The 16,260-nt window shown below is 42.7% G+C and overlaps 2 protein-coding genes and 1 long non-coding RNA gene across 3 annotated transcripts; 1 reads left to right on the plus strand and 2 right to left on the minus strand.

The window, feature by feature from the left end:
• Positions 1 to 3,704: 3,704 nt before the first annotated feature.
• On the minus strand, positions 3,705 to 4,379 carry LOC138407376 (uncharacterized). The gene is made up of 2 exons (XR_011240796.1): positions 4,261 to 4,379; positions 3,705 to 4,164 (listed from the first exon to the last, which is right to left on the minus strand). It is a non-coding gene; the product is annotated as an uncharacterized lncRNA (long non-coding RNA).
• LOC109643169 (actin, cytoplasmic-like) lies at positions 4,279 to 9,206 on the plus strand. Its single transcript, XM_069522926.1, has 9 exons — positions 4,279 to 4,409; positions 6,181 to 6,305; positions 6,394 to 6,522; positions 6,893 to 7,003; positions 7,438 to 7,522; positions 7,688 to 7,849; positions 7,960 to 8,151; positions 8,302 to 8,483; positions 8,821 to 9,206. Exons 2-9 carry the CDS (start codon positions 6,183 to 6,185, stop codon positions 8,962 to 8,964), a joined length of 1,128 nt encoding a protein of 375 aa, XP_069379027.1. The 5' UTR covers positions 4,279 to 4,409; positions 6,181 to 6,182; the 3' UTR covers positions 8,965 to 9,206.
• A 2,280-nt stretch (positions 9,207 to 11,486) lies between these two features.
• Positions 11,487 to 16,129, minus strand: LOC138404815 (actin, non-muscle 6.2). Its single transcript, XM_069522925.1, has 9 exons — positions 15,690 to 16,129; positions 14,515 to 14,639; positions 14,298 to 14,426; positions 13,821 to 13,931; positions 13,303 to 13,387; positions 12,976 to 13,137; positions 12,674 to 12,865; positions 12,342 to 12,523; positions 11,487 to 12,004 (listed from the first exon to the last, which is right to left on the minus strand). The coding sequence occupies exons 2-9, from the start codon at positions 14,635 to 14,637 to the stop codon at positions 11,861 to 11,863; spliced, it is 1,128 nt and encodes a 375-aa protein (XP_069379026.1). The 5' UTR covers positions 14,638 to 14,639; positions 15,690 to 16,129; the 3' UTR covers positions 11,487 to 11,860.
• Positions 16,130 to 16,260: the final 131 nt, after the last annotated feature.

The raw sequence follows: 16,260 nt of genomic DNA on the forward strand, positions 1-16,260 counted from the left end.
GGGTCGTCCTCTCTGAACTAGCTCCTCTGCTTCTCTATGTTACACGTCGCTGCTCTCTGAATGAATGAGAGGTTTCTCATGATGAAGGGATTTAAAGTTTTCTCTCCTGTTACATGATGAGGAGAGAAGGTGTGCTCTCGTGTTCTGCCTGCAGGCGGCGCTGCAGGATTCAAGACTCTCTACATGAACACTGAAAGGTTTTATCTCAATGTTAAATTTACCAACAACTCTCTGAGGCTGTAGATGAACATTTCACAGTTTTAGACATTTTATTGAATTCATGTTGAATTTCTTTCCCTGCAGTCGACTGATGATGAGACTCAAACATGTTCCTCACTCTCAAACATTTCTCTTTTATCCCTGACGATGTTTTGATTCATGATTTATTCACACGTTCAGATTGAAATCCAATAAAAAACCTCGGAACACGAAGTTTCACTGGATTCATCTTCAAACATGAACTCAGACCTTGTTTCTCTCGTCTTGATTCTAGATTTGAGTGTTTGTTATGGTCTGTTGTTGTGATGATGTCATTTATCATGTGTAAAATATCTCTGATTATTTAACGTTTGTGTCTTTAATGTGTCTACGGTACATTTTGTTCATATTTGTGTTATAATCAACTCAGTTAAAGAAGAAGATGTTAAGTCTTGTTTAAAAACAACAGTTTTGTAATATTAAATATCTAAAACGATAGAAAGTGACCTGCAGAGTAACGTGATCTATTTAGAAACGCAGGTTTGATTTATTTAATCTTTTCTGGAACATCTGAAAACGAGGCTCTGGGTTCTTGACAGAAACTTTCTGAACTGATCCTTTAGTTTCAGCTCATTTAAACTGAAACCTGTTTCCTGTCGGTCAGTCAAAGTGTCGTCATCCTCTCTCACTGATTCTGCATCAGCACAAGAACCAAACCAACTGATGAAGATGACTGTGATGAATCTTCTTCTTGCTGCAGATTTCAAATCCACAAACACACACGACATTTAAATCGTACTTTTCTCTGTTTGTCTGTCTCTGTTTTAAATCACTGTGGAAATATTTGAAGGCTGTTTTCTTTATTTGAGTTCGTCAGGTTTGTACTGAGGGTTTGTTCATGACTCATTCACAGTTTGATTTATAAAACATTATTTTATCTATTAGACACGTGGATGTTTCAAGGATATTGACAGGATGTGGTGATTTGTGGAGCCATAAAAACAGATGAAAGATCTCCTCAACAAGTCGACATCCTGAAACATGAAGTTTGAACCTGGTTTGATGAGATTATTTCTCATTTATAATTTAAGGATTCAAAACTTACTGTCAGTAGCTAAATGGAGAAGTTTCCTGTTTGATCAGACTGTGACGTCCGCCCACAGAAGGTTTCTCCTGCATTCGCACCTTTTTTGGTCTTTTGTGTCGCCTCATGTCAAATCAGTTTGTGTGGAAATTGTGGTTTGTTACCAGACTGACTGCCTGACGCCCCCGGCTGCACGAACAGGCCTCAACCAGCTGGAGAATGTGGACAATGTCGCCTGAGGCCGACTGCAGGGCGACGATCTCAGATGTGAAGCAGACGGTCGCTTCCCTGCACGACAGCAACACGACAGCAACACGACAACAACACGACAGCAACACGACAGCAACACGACAACAACACGACAACAACACGACACTGCTGCAACAAACAAACACAACATCTTCTTACACGAGATGAAGCTGTTTGGAAACACGACAGGAGTGTTGAGAAGAACATTAAGTCTAGTACAGTTTTAAAACGTGCTCAAGTCGAAGTGTTGACATGCAGAAAAGATCAGAGTGTCATCATGTTGAATTTAAATGTTTTACTTTCACTGATGCATGTTCAGGTTGTGAAGCTGAGTCTTTATCACGCGTTATATTAAAATGATATCCAGAAGACTGATATTTACTGTTACATAAGATAGCTGCTGCGTGATGTCATCGACTGGTAGAAGCCAGCAGAGCCTCCACATCAGAGGTTCTGATTGGTTCCTGACTGGATCACATTCTATCTGCAGGTGTGTCGTTGTCTAAACGTGGTGGTATAAAAGAAGCTCGGAGGAATCTAACTCTCGCCCTCCTGCAGCAGGGGCGTCACCTCAGTGAGCTACAGGTGCTGTTATCTCCATACAAGGACACACAGAATCACACAGGTGCCTCAGGTACCGCCCCCTCGTCCTGACATCCTGCGGTATGATTGGCCAAAAGCCACGTGAGAAGTAAAAGTTTGGAGCTTCTGGTTTGTTGCCCTGGAGCGAAGGCCGAGCGTCGGCGTGGCTTTATCTGGACGATCCAACATGTCTGAGCAGGTTCAGGATGTTGACACAGTAACAGGAAGACGATTCAGCGCGAAGCTGCGGAACAGTCGTTTGACTACGAAGCAGCGGAGACACTAAAACTCGTCCGTGCTTCACTGCAGACACAAACATGCAAACTTAGCAGCTTCACACAACAAGACCTTCAGAGGGATCAGGGGCCAGTTGAACCTGTTAGGGGCCCTGAGGCAAAAATGAGCTGTGGGCTCCTGATGTGCTGATTATGGCCTGAAACAAGGGGAGGGGAGGGGAGGGGAGGGGAGGGGCGTGAATACTGTGAAACTGGGGCCAATCGAGCTGAGTAACAATTACAGAGGAGAAAGAATTACAGGGGAAATGGATGAAAAGACCAGACAACAGAAGAAATGATGACAGGAGAGAGGAAGAAGAGAAAGAGGACAAAAATAGGAGAGAGACGATTCTAACAAAAACTGACAGATAAACAGGAAGTGATGAGTTGTAATATAAACAACAAGGAGGATGATGATGAAGATGAGGTCATTTAACAAGAAAAGTCAACACAAGAAGCCTGAAAGAAACTTTGAGTCAGTACAAAAAGAATTTAAATCAGAAACAAATGTTATGTTTCAGAACGACGGCGTCATGTTCACACACTGTGTTTAAAATACACGTGAGGCTGCGTCGTCTTTTACAGTGTTGCACTGTAAAACCATCATGATGTCAGGTCTGGAGTCGTATGTTTTGTTACAATACAAATTATTTCTTTTTACATTTCTGTGGAGAAAAGTTTTTAAATAATATGTTCAAATACGTACGATTGAAACTTAATTTACAGAAAAGATTCACAGTTTTAACCACGACATCGTTGTTGGACCTGATTTGCAGGATTTACTTGTAGCCGTCAGACTGGACTTCCTGTTTCTGAGCTTTTGTTCTAACATCACAATGAAGAACCTGACAAACGTCACACGTCCACGTTCTCGCTGCACAACAAACTTCAGCTGAAGTTCACGCACTTTGCATTCAGGACGGAAAATGTACCTCAGAATTATGGAGGAAATAAAATCGGTCATTTAATAAATAACATTCATTAATCATCACTTTCCGTTAAAACTTTATAAGATTCTGACACACGAGAGGTTCTGAAAGACAGAGCAACAACAAACACCTCCCGTTGATCCCAGCATGCACCCCGGTGGAAATGATGTGTGCAGAGTCACTCTGACTCCAACAGAAACAGAGAAACTGTGATTTGAGTCTCACAATATATTGATAAAAATCAGTTTGTTTTATGATTGACATTGTTCGATGATATCATATAAATCAATAAAGTGCCTCTAAAAGAAAATCTCTGGTTCACACTTTTTTTAAACAACAAAAGAGAATAAATCAATTTTTTTTAAAAGCTGTCCTGCAATAAAGTTTAAATCAAACAATAACATTTTATTTAATGAGCAAATACATCAGGTAATTGATCCAAGTACACATTATTTAAGATGCATATGTATATTATTAAAATACACAGTTGCACATTATGAGATTCAACTTAGTGTCGCTCAATACGACTCAAATGAAAAGAGAATAACTGAAACTCTAGGATCACTGTTGATTGATTGAAACTGGAGCGATATCAACATTACTCTTCATATGAAATTATTGATGCTGTGTTCATGTTAACGTCATGTTTTTTTTTTAAAGCTGTGATGTGCAGGTTGTGAAATGTTTTGACCTCTGACCCGTGGCAGTGAGGCGGTGGAACTTGTCTCGGCTCAGAGCTGCGACAACATCACTTTCTGGTTTTTCAGCTTTTTCTTGAAACAGCTGGAGACTCATTTGCATATTTTCTTTGTTTGCGTCATCACAGCCTCTTCTCCAGCTGGAATTCCTGAATTCACAAAAATGGAGAAACAATTGAGCCCCAGGGGTTTTCAGCAGCCAATCAGGACCCAGATCAGTGCCCCCCCGGAGGATCCACGCTCACCTGGACCAATGAGGAGAGAGCTGAGTGAACGTTACCTTTTGAGTGCAACACCAGTGACCCTGCAAGCAAATAAAAGACCTCAGGTTGACTTGTGATGTTGCATTAACACAGCTGGAGCAGAGGAACACCTGCAAGACTCACCTGCACAGGTAAGAAGCTGCTGCTGCCTGGCTCATCTGCACACTGACACTGAACCAGCACAGACATTAAACCAACACACTGACACTGAACCAGCACAGACATTAAACCAACACACTGACACTGAACCAGCACAGACATTAAACCAACACACTGACACTGAACCAGCACAGACATTAAACCAACACACTGACACTGAACCAGCACAGACATTAAACCAACACATTGACACTGAACCAGCACAGACATAAAGATCCACCTCTTTATTTCTCTAGTTTCTTATTTTAAAGCTTCCACACTTATTTCCTTGTTCCTCTAAACCTGTTTGGCAATAAACTGAGTCTGCAGCTGTGGAGCTCTTAATGTGAAAAGGACAGGAAGTGAAAGTGTGTCAATAAAGGTTTGTTAAAGTAAAGTCATTAGAGTTAATGTAGCAAACTGAGCTTCCTGTTTCAGCTCAGTCCTGTCACTCAACTTAAACAATATATTGTTGTGATCTGTGCCCAGTGAATTTAAGACTTTGACTTTGATCAGGAAGGTTTGGGCCAAATTTAAATCTTTATCTTACAGAGTAAAAACCACACCCCCGCCCACACAAAGCACAATAATACTGACAAGAAGTGAGGAGACTATCTTCTATTTTATATATTTGATACAAGGGAACCAAAGAAGAAATATATAAAATGCTGATAAAAGTGAAACCAGGGATAACAAGTGGGATAAATAAATAAAATAATAAAAGTGTCAAAAAGTCTAGCGAATAATAATCTAATGAATAATAGTGTTGTGAATAATAATTTTACATATAAATGAAATTCCATTTAAACTGAGTTAATAAGATCAGTCATTACATCACGTTAAGTTCTCTGATGGTTTTAGTTCTGACTGAACTGGTTTTTGAAAATGTCCTGAAGCAGCCGGGCGCGTCATTCAGTTTTCAGGTTGAACGACTCGAGCTGCCGCGCCCGACGCTCCACCGTCAGTCCTGTGAGCTGCAGGACTCAAACTGTGATCACTTTATTCTTCAGTTTAAATTAATATTGCACTTTGTTTGTAATGAAGATAATAATAAAAAGAATAGACTATTTGTACAGAACCTTTCACAGACACTGAAGCTTTAGAAGCTGATTTTGAAGTTGAAGAGGAAGAATTGAAGGAAAACAAAAGAGCAAAAAATAAATGTAGTTAAACTTAAATGATTTGAATGGTCATTAACCCATTTTATGAAAGTTCAAGGTGAATGCAGACATCCGGTCTTGAGAAAGATGATTTATAAAAATGTGAGAAGGATCAGACAGATCTTCTCAGGGACGACCAGAAAAGGCCCCGTCACCCTCGGCCCTCAGCTTGGACTGACCAGACGTGTGCTATCAAACATATTAACATGTGGTCGACAGATCCAAGTCAGTTGTGAACCGCCACGCATCACATCTTTTAGAGCGGAAATGATGTATCTGTTCATAAAGGCGGGAAAGTGAGATCCGATCAAGTGACACAAATGGGGCCACATTTTAACGTCAGGTGTGAGAGCTGTCGACTTGTGTTCGGATCACAAACACCACACGTTTATAACCAGGTGTGTACTGAGACAAAAGATCAGAAATGAAAGAGATTAAAGACAGAACGAAACTTTAAAATCTTCAGTAAAGTTCGAATGACAGAAGCTGCAGTAACTGAAGAAAAACAGTTTTACAGTGGAGGACATCTTGTCAGGTTGGAGGTTATTTTATTCAGGTTGATGTGAGAGTCGAGGGACTCAATGCTTAAATCTGAATGTTTCAGAAATGGAAGATGACGTCGCTGCCCTCGTTGTTGACAACGGCTCCGGCATGTGCAAGGCTGGCTTCGCCGGGGACGACGCCCCCCGCGCTGTGTTCCCATCCATCGTCGGTCGCCCCAGACACCAGGTAACAAACTACACCTGACGCCATCTTGTGTCTTAGGACGATAAAACCGTCACCGCATGTTAAAACCTGTCTGTCTCTGTCTCTGTAGGGTGTGATGGTAGGAATGGGACAGAAGGACAGCTACGTGGGAGACGAGGCCCAGAGCAAGAGAGGCATCCTGACCCTGAAGTATCCCATCGAGCACGGCATCGTCACCAACTGGGACGACATGGAGAAGGTGACGTTTGTGTTGATATGAGGTCGGACAGAATGAATCCTGAGAGACGTGATGTCACTGAGGATGAAGCTCTGTGCTGCTGATCAGCGTCCTAGTTTGAATTTGAAACTCTTGACACATGAGGGAGGTTTGAATGTGTGAACGTCGTCAGGCTGCTCTGGATGAGCTGCACAGAACCATTTATAGTTTGTTCTTGTTCTGCTGGTCCATGTGAACGAGAAGCAGTAAATCAATCAATCAATCAATCAATCAATCAATGTATTGACTGCTTCGTCACTTCAACTTAATTATGAACAAAGTTGAAAAAAGGAGACGTAGGTGAGCTTGATGATTTGTGGTGCGTCCTCTGACCAGCTGTCCTCTCCTGCAGATCTGGCATCACACCTTCTACAACGAGCTCCGAGTTGCTCCTGAGGAGCATCCAGTGCTGCTGACCGAGGCTCCGCTCAACCCCAAGGCCAACAGGGAGAAGATGACTCAGGTGTGTTGTGAGCGAGCGGTCCACTGTTACACGACTCTCTTGGTTCCACATCCCTGAGACGAGTTCAGTACAAGACATTTACATCAAGATTCCAGGCTCCTCTGCACCACAGACTCTTTTTTATATGTTGCTAGATTTAACAACCATGATGACTTTGTCTTTAACATGTCACTGAACTCTGGAACAGTTCAATACCAAGGAACAACAAAAAGCCTTAAATGTTCAAAGCTGTTTAGAGTCGTGCAGGTGTCACCTCGTTTACACATCTTGAGTTTTAGTTTCAACTCGTTGATTAAAGCCTCAGATCGGAGCCAAAGCGACGACGGCTCAGGTTCGATAAATGAACCGTCACCATCACCCCAACGTAGGAAAAGGAGCCACAGAGTTTGAGTGGGTTCTTTTTGTTCTAAGTTTTCAATATGTCTTTGGTCCAGATCATGTTCGAGACCTTCAACTGTCCCGCCATGTACGTGGCCATCCAGGCCGTCCTGTCACTGTACGCCTCCGGTCGTACCACAGGTGAGAACACGACCACCAACTCTCTCAAAGCTGTGAGATCCTAAAACGAGTCGCAAAATGACTTTAGATAGATTTACTGCCTGCCCCTCTGCCTTAAATGTAGCACCATGCAGGTCACTGAGTTCAGAACGTTCTTTTCTAAGTGGATGTGTTTTGGTCTGGCAGGTATCGTGATGGACTCTGGTGACGGTGTCAGCCACACTGTTCCCATCTACGAGGGCTATGCTCTGCCTCACGCCATCCTCCGTCTGGACCTGGCTGGCCGAGATCTGACTGACTACATGATGAAGATCCTCACCGAGCGAGGCTACAGCTTCACCACCACTGGTAAAAGACTAGTCACTTCTGATGTCTGCAGCTTTTAAAAGTCTTAAAACCTTTTTCTGTGTCCAGAATGTTTGTCTCTCTAACTCAAATGTTTCCCGACTGATCTGCAGCCGAGCGTGAGATCGTGCGTGACATCAAGGAGAAGCTCAGCTACGTGGCTCTGGACTTTGAGCAGGAGATGCAGACAGCAGCCAGCTCCTCCACCCTGGAGAAGAGCTACGAGCTTCCTGACGGACAGGTCATCACCATCGGCAACGAGAGGTTCCGCTGCCCGGAGGCGCTCTTCCAGCCGTCCGTCCTCGGTTTGTAAAAACAGATATCGCCAAAGAAAACAACTTGAAACACTTGATTTGGGGCAGAGACATTTTTGGTGGGCGTCATCATATCATACTAGTGTAACTGGTCTTTACAGGTTAAAGTTCAACTGAGCCTTAAACTGTGTCTGTGTTCAGGAATGGAGTCGGTCGGCATCCACGAGACGACTTTCAACAGCATCATGAAGTGTGACGTGGACATCCGTAAGGACCTGTACGCCAACACTGTGCTGTCCGGAGGCACCACCATGTTCCCAGGCATCGCTGACCGCATGCAGAAGGAGATCACTGCCCTGGCCCCGCCCACCATGAAAATCAAGGTACGCAGTTTGGGCTTTCATCTTTTATTCCAACCAATCACAGGAAGCATGAAGTCTACCTCAAGTAAACATTTAAAAATGTTTTTATCCCACGTGATCAGTAACTTTCACTTTTCAACACTTGTCTTCACACTTAAACTTTAACGGATGTTTTAACGGGTCGTCAAGATTGAAAATTGTATTTATTTATCTCATATTCACAAATCCCAGATGTCCTCACAGATAATCTGTACAAGATGTGACATCCTGTCCTTAACTCTCTGCTGGAGGACAACAAACTGTTCTCAGTCTTGTCCTGACCACAGTTACTCACTCTTTGTTTCCTCCTCACCTTCAGATCATCGCTCCTCCAGAGAGGAAGTACTCAGTCTGGATCGGAGGCTCCATCCTGGCCTCCCTCTCCACATTCCAGCAGATGTGGATCAGCAAGCAGGAGTACGACGAGTCCGGCCCCAGCATCGTCCACCGCAAGTGCTTCTAGAGGAAAAAAGAAAAGACGGACGAGAGCAAAAAGCTGCACGTTGTCGTTCAACTGTTCATCCACCCGGAAACATCTCTGGTGAATCTTTGAACGAACTAAAAGATGCGGGACGCCACATGCAAGAGAACTCCAGTGACTGTTTTAATGTTTGAGTTCTGCCGATCCTCACAGGAACCTTTCTCTCTCGCTCTAACTCTGCTCTCAGCAGTGTTCATGCTCAACAATAAAATGCTAAGATTTGACTGCAGCTTCTCTAATTTCGTTACTTCCTGTTTTCACACTTTAAGTCTGAATCACACGTGAATGAAATCACTTTTCTCACTGTTCAAACATTTTCAGATGAGAACGCCACCAACAGTCTCCTTTATGAAACCACATTTAAATCCAGACTTTTCTTTGGATCTGAAGTGAATTAGATTTTATTTTTTCATCAAGATCCATTAATTTAATATAATCTTTGGTGCAGATAAACCAGGTCTCTGCACACAAACAATAGAAAGTGACAGACTATTGTAGAAAAGTTTCAGGATGACTCACTCATAACTAAGGGATGTTTCAGGACCTGATGCAGAACTAACTTTATCAAAGAGGAATGTTTTCAGATGAACCTTAAATGCAGAGATGGTGTCTGACTCTAGAACCCAGAGTGGGAGCTGGTTCCACAGGAGAGGAGCCTGGTAGCTGAAGGTTCTACCTCCTGTTCTACTCTTGGACTAACTGAAGACACACTGCCCCCCCCCACTGACTGGTCGACGGATTATTCAGTTTATATAAATACTGAAGTATGAAGGCGATGAGATGAACAGTTTCAGATATGTTCCAGAAACATGCAAGAAATAACTGACGCATCCCTTAAATGTCAGTCTCTTCCTTTTTTAATCTTTTTTCCTCAAGTCATTAAATTTAGCTTTATTTTAAGATGTTTTAATTATGGATCCTGATCCTGGTGGTGGATCACAGACTGGTCATGGACCACAGATCCTGATGGTGTCAGCTGATCCTGGACCATGATCACAACCAGACTTGTGGACACACAACATGTCTCCTCATCTTCATCAGTAACTCCTCAGTTCATGTGTCTGCTCCTTCATCTCTATCAGACATGTCCTCATGTACAAATACTTTAAACATGAAGTTTCTTCTAATGTAGTGAATCTGTGGTTGTATTGATGTCTTCAGTTCATCAGCATCTATTGTCCTCGTGTCCTGGAGACGGATCCTCACATGTGACTCTGAGCTTCAGTTACTGCTCAGAAAGTGTCTCTGGTAGTTTGACTCTTGTTGAGTTAAGGACAGAGGACGTTGCTGCTTGTTGACATCGATGAGACAAACTGGATATGAGACAAACTGAGTATGAGACAAACTGAACATGAGACAAACTGAGTATGAGACAAACTGAACATGAGACAAACTGAACATGAGACAACCTGAACATGAGACAAACTGAACATGAGACAAACTGAGTATGAGACAAACTGAATGTGAGACAAACTGGATATGAGACTTATCAAATGTGATTGATTCCCTCCAGCAAGTAGTTTTTCTGCATGTATGTTTTAGCAGCAGAAGGCACGTGCACAGACATTTTTGGGGCGCTCAAGCCAAAAAAAGGGCAAATTAAGAAAAACCACAGTAGGAGATGTTTGACTTATATGTTTATTTTTGTTTACACAATCACAGTCTAATCAAATATGGTAACTCAAATTATCAAATTGAATAAATAAATAACAGGCAAAAAATAATCATAAAAAATATTCTAACTTATCAAAACTCTGCTCTGAATAAATGAAATAAAAATAAAGCATCCAGTATATTCTATAAAACAACTATTTACAAAGGAGGTCAAGGGAGCAGGATCATTACTACTACACTACTTCACAGGAGAATTTTATGACCTCACTTCAGTTTATTTGTATGTCTTGCTCTCATCTCTTGCTTTCATCCCCACAGAGACTCCTACTTTTTAAACAGTAAAACTGTCTTTAACTTCTGTCTGTCTCTCTGTCTCCCTCCTCTCTCTTCATTAAACATGACAAACGTCAGTAAACAGCTGGACAAGGCTTTGAAATCATAGATTTCTTTAGTACAAATCGTGTAGGCTATGCGTTGTGCATGGTTGCTCTTTGTATGGAAAGGAAAGCGTTTTCAGAGGGTGTGACGCCTAAATGCCCCCCCCACCGATAAGTGCACTAAGGCAGGACCAAACCATTCCATGCAGATACAGGGCTCATTAATTTTATTATTATATTTGAAAAATATATACCAGTATATATACACTCAATGATGATGGTTTAATAATTTTATATTAATTTCTGACCTATTTTTTGGTTAAAAACTTTGTCTTCATCCAACCTGGTTTATCTGCACTGAAGATAATCAATAGTCAATACATGGATCTTGATGAAAAAAAAAATGTAGTCCCATATTTAGTGCTTGATTCACCTCAGATCCAAACAAAAGTCTGGATTTGAATGTGGTTTCATGATAGAGACACAAATGACGACATTAGAGAAGCAGAGAGGTCAAATCTTGGCATTTTATTGTTAAACATGAACACTGTTGAGAGCACGAAGACAGCTCAACTCCGACAGAGACAAGAAACCAGCAGATTATCGATGTGCAGTTTGGTGTGTTAGAGTACAAGAAGTGGATAGAAGTGTGTTTGAGAACATCAGGGTGAGTGAAAGCTGAGAGCAGAGTTAGAGCGGCACACAGAGAAAGGTTCCTGTGAGGATCGGCAGAACTCAAACATTAAAACAGTCATTGGAGTTCTCTTGCATGTGGCGTCTCGCATCTTTTAGTTCGTTTAAAGATTCACCAGAGATGTTTCCGGGTGGATGAACAGTTGAACGACAACGTGCAGCTTTTTGCTCTCGTCCGTCTTTTCTTTTTTCCTTTAGAAGCACTTGCGGTGGACGATGCTGGGGCCGGACTCGTCGTACTCCTGCTTGCTGATCCACATCTGCTGGAATGTGGAGAGGGAGGCCAGGATGGAGCCTCCGATCCAGACTGAGTACTTCCTCTCTGGAGGAGCGATGATCTGAAGGTGAAGAGGAAACAAAGAGTGAGTAACTGTGGTCAGGACAAGACTGAGAACAGTTTGTTGTCCTCCAGCAGAGAGTTAAGGACAGGATGTCACATCTTGTACAGATTATCTGTGAGGACATCTGGGATTTGTGAATATGAGATAAATAAATACAATTTTCAATCTTGACGACCCGTTAAAACATCCGTTAAAGTTTAAGTGTGAAGACAAGTGTTGAAAAGTGAAAGTTACTGATCACGTGGGATAAAAACATTTTTAAATGTTTACTTGAGGTAGACTTCATGTTTCCTGTGATTGGTTGAAATAAAAGATGAAAGCCCAAACTGCGTACCTTGATTTTCATGGTGGGCGGGGCCAGGGCAGTGATCTCCTTCTGCATGCGGTCAGCGATGCCTGGGAACATGGTGGTGCCTCCGGACAGCACAGTGTTGGCGTACAGGTCCTTACGGATGTCCACGTCACACTTCATGATGCTGTTGTAAGTCGTCTCGTGGATGCCGGCCGACTCCATTCCTGAACACAGACACAGTTTAAGGCTCAGTTGAACTTTAACCTGTAAAGACCAGTTACACCAGTATGATATGATGACGCCCACCAAAAATGTCTCTGCCCCAAATCAAGTGTTTCAAGTTGTTTTCTTTGGCGATATCTGTTTTTACAAACCGAGGAACGACGGCTGGAAGAGCGCCTCCGGGCAGCGGAACCTCTCGTTGCCGATGGTGATGACCTGTCCGTCAGGAAGCTCGTAGCTCTTCTCCAGGGTGGAGGAGCTGGCTGCTGTCTGCATCTCCTGCTCAAAGTCCAGAGCCACGTAGCTGAGCTTCTCCTTGATGTCACGCACGATCTCACGCTCGGCTGCAGATCAGTCGGGAAACATTTGAGTTAGAGAGACAAACATTCTGGACACAGAAAAAGGTTTTAAGACTTTTAAAAGCTGCAGACATCAGAAGTGACTAGTCTTTTACCAGTGGTGGTGAAGCTGTAGCCTCGCTCGGTGAGGATCTTCATCATGTAGTCAGTCAGATCTCGGCCAGCCAGGTCCAGACGGAGGATGGCGTGAGGCAGAGCATAGCCCTCGTAGATGGGAACAGTGTGGCTGACACCGTCACCAGAGTCCATCACGATACCTGCCAGACCAAAACACATCCACTTAGAAAAGAACGTTCTGAACTCAGTGACCTGCATGGTGCTACATTTAAGGCAGAGGGGCAGGCAGTAAATCTATCTAAAGTCATTTTGCGACTCGTTTTAGGATCTCACAGCTTTGAGAGAGTTGGTGGTCGTGTTCTCACCTGTGGTACGACCGGAGGCGTACAGTGACAGGACGGCCTGGATGGCCACGTACATGGCGGGACAGTTGAAGGTCTCGAACATGATCTGGACCAAAGACATATTGAAAACTTAGAACAAAAAGAACCCACTCAAACTCTGTGGCTCCTTTTCCTACGTTGGGGTGATGTTGACAGTTCATTTATTGAACCTGAGCCGTCGTCGCTTTGGCTCCGATCTGAGGCTTTAATCAACGAGTTGAAACTAAAACTCAAGATGTGTAAACGAGGTGACACCTGCACGACTCAACACAGCTTTGAACATTTAAGGCTTTTTGTTGTTCCTTGGTATTGAACTGTTCCAGAGTTCGTGACGTGTTAAAGACAAAGTCGTCATGGTTGTTAAATCTAGCAACATATAAAAAAGAGTCTGTGGTGCAGAGGAGCCTGGAATCTTGATGTAAATGTCTTGTACTGAACTCGTCTCAGGGATGTGGAACCAAGAGAGTCGTGTAACAGTGGACCGCTCGCTCACAACACACCTGAGTCATCTTCTCCCTGTTGGCCTTGGGGTTGAGCGGAGCCTCGGTCAGCAGCACTGGATGCTCCTCAGGAGCAACTCGGAGCTCGTTGTAGAAGGTGTGATGCCAGATCTGCAGGAGAGGACAGCTGGTCAGAGGACGCACCACAAGTCATCAAGCTCACCTACGTCTCCTTTATTCAACTTTGATCATAATTAAGTTGAAGTGACGAAGCAGTCAATACGTTGATTGATTGATTGATTGATTGATTTACTGCTTCTCGTTCACATGGACCAGCAGAACAAGAACAAACTATAAATGGTTCTGTGCAGCTCATCCAGAGCAGCCTGACGACGTTCACACATTCAAACCTCCCTCATGTGTCAAGAGTTTCAAATTCAAACTAAGACGCTGATCAGCAGCACAGAGCTTCATCCTCAGTGACATCACGTCTCTCAGGATTCATTCTGTCCGACCTCATATCAACACAAACGTCACCTTCTCCATGTCGTCCCAGTTGGTGACGATGCCGTGCTCGATGGGATACTTCAGGGTCAGGATGCCTCTCTTGCTCTGGGCCTCGTCTCCCACGTAGCTGTCCTTCTGTCCCATTCCTACCATCACACCCTACAGAGACAGAGACAGACAGGCTTTAACATGCGGTGACGGTTTTATCATCCTAAGACACAAGATGGCGTCAGGTGTAGTTTGTTACCTGGTGTCTGGGGCGACCGACGATGGATGGGAACACAGCGCGGGGGGCGTCGTCCCCGGCGAAGCCAGCCTTGCACATGCCGGAGCCGTTGTCAACAACGAGGGCAGCGACGTCATCTTCCATTTCTGAAATGTCCAGAAAAGAAGAGGTTTGTCATTTGTCCATTAAAATCAAAAAATGCTTTATACTCATGAAGACGTTTGTTTTTTCTCTTCTTCATTTTCAACAACAGTTTAATAGTTTGAACGTTTTGGAGAATGAAGTTTTTAAAACATCCAAAATCTTTTTTTTTTTTTTAAGGTTTAATTTCAAATGTCTGTGAATGTTTTTAAAGATTCAAGCTGAATTATTTTAAGCAGATGAGATGTTTACTTATCAAAACTTAAGATGTGTCTCCGCTCTGACTCATTTTAAACTGAAGAATCAAGTGATCGTAGTTTGAACGTGTTTCTCTTTATTTGAGTTGGAGTCCTGCAGCTCACACGTCGGGCGTGGCAGACCGAGTCAATGACACGTCTGTTGCTTCATTTTCAAAAACCAGTTCAGTCAGAACAAAACTCAACATGATGAAACATGTTTGTTGACCAGGAATTTCATCACAGCAGTTTTTAAAACTGGAATTTGCATCCGTCTCTTTCTTGCTCATTATGAAGCACTTGAAGCATTTTAAACAGTGAAGCACAAATTCAGTCTGACACATTTTCAGACTTCACAAACAAAGTCAAGTCTTTTCCAGTTCTATTAAATTCACTGGGCACAGATCACAACAATATATTGTTTAAGTTGAGTGACAGGAGACACATTGATTCACATTAAGTTAAATATATATTAACTATGATAACACAGCTGCAGGTTTTTAAATCTGTCAGAGTCAAAGTTTCAGCTCAGTGAGGAACAAAAAGTACAGAAGCTGAAACAGGAAGCTCAGTTTGCTACATTAACTCTAATGACTTTACTTTAACAAACCTTTATTGACACACTTTCACTTCCTGTCCTTTTCACATTAAGAGCTCCACAGCTGCAGACTCAGTTTATTGCCAAACAGGTTTAGAGGAACAAGGAAATAAGTGTGGAAGCTTTAAAATAAGACACTGGAGAAATAAAGAGGTGGATCTTTATGTGTGTGCTGGTTCAGTGTCAGTGTGCAGGTGAGCCAGGCAGCAGCAGCTTCTTACCTGTGCAGGTGAGTGTGCGTGTGTAGGTGAAGTCTCGGGCTGTTCCTCTGCTCCAGCTGTGCTCGTCAATGCGCAGTCACGAGAGGAACCGACGCCTCTTTTATCTGTTCGCGGGTTCATGGTGGTTGACCATATAAGGTAACGTTCACTCAGCTCTCTACTCATTGGTCCAGGAACAGTTTCTATCGACCGTATCTGAGACTGACGTCACATTAATGTGGTTCAAAGCTTATTTCACTGAAACTTCAGTCTGACTTCAAATCAAATAAAAAACTAATAAAAACAGGTGAAAAGTAAAAGTTCAATTCAGTCAATTTTCTTTGTATAGAAACAAGTCATTAAATACATTATCTCAAGGCACTTTACATGTTAAAAATGATAAAGAAACCAACAGTTCCCACAATGAGCAGCTCTGACGACTGAGAAAGAAGAAACTCCTCTAACTGGAAGAAAGAACCAAACTCAGCGTGGAGACATTGAGAGAAATGGGGAAGTAAATAGAAAAGTATTCAAGTAAATGTAAAAGTATCACATTAACCTTTCTCTTTCAGTTAACGCAGCTCCTTGCTTA

This window comes from Paralichthys olivaceus, chromosome 4, assembly GCF_024713975.1.
Source record: "Paralichthys olivaceus isolate ysfri-2021 chromosome 4, ASM2471397v2, whole genome shotgun sequence".
Lineage (NCBI taxonomy): Eukaryota > Metazoa > Chordata > Actinopteri > Pleuronectiformes > Paralichthyidae > Paralichthys > Paralichthys olivaceus.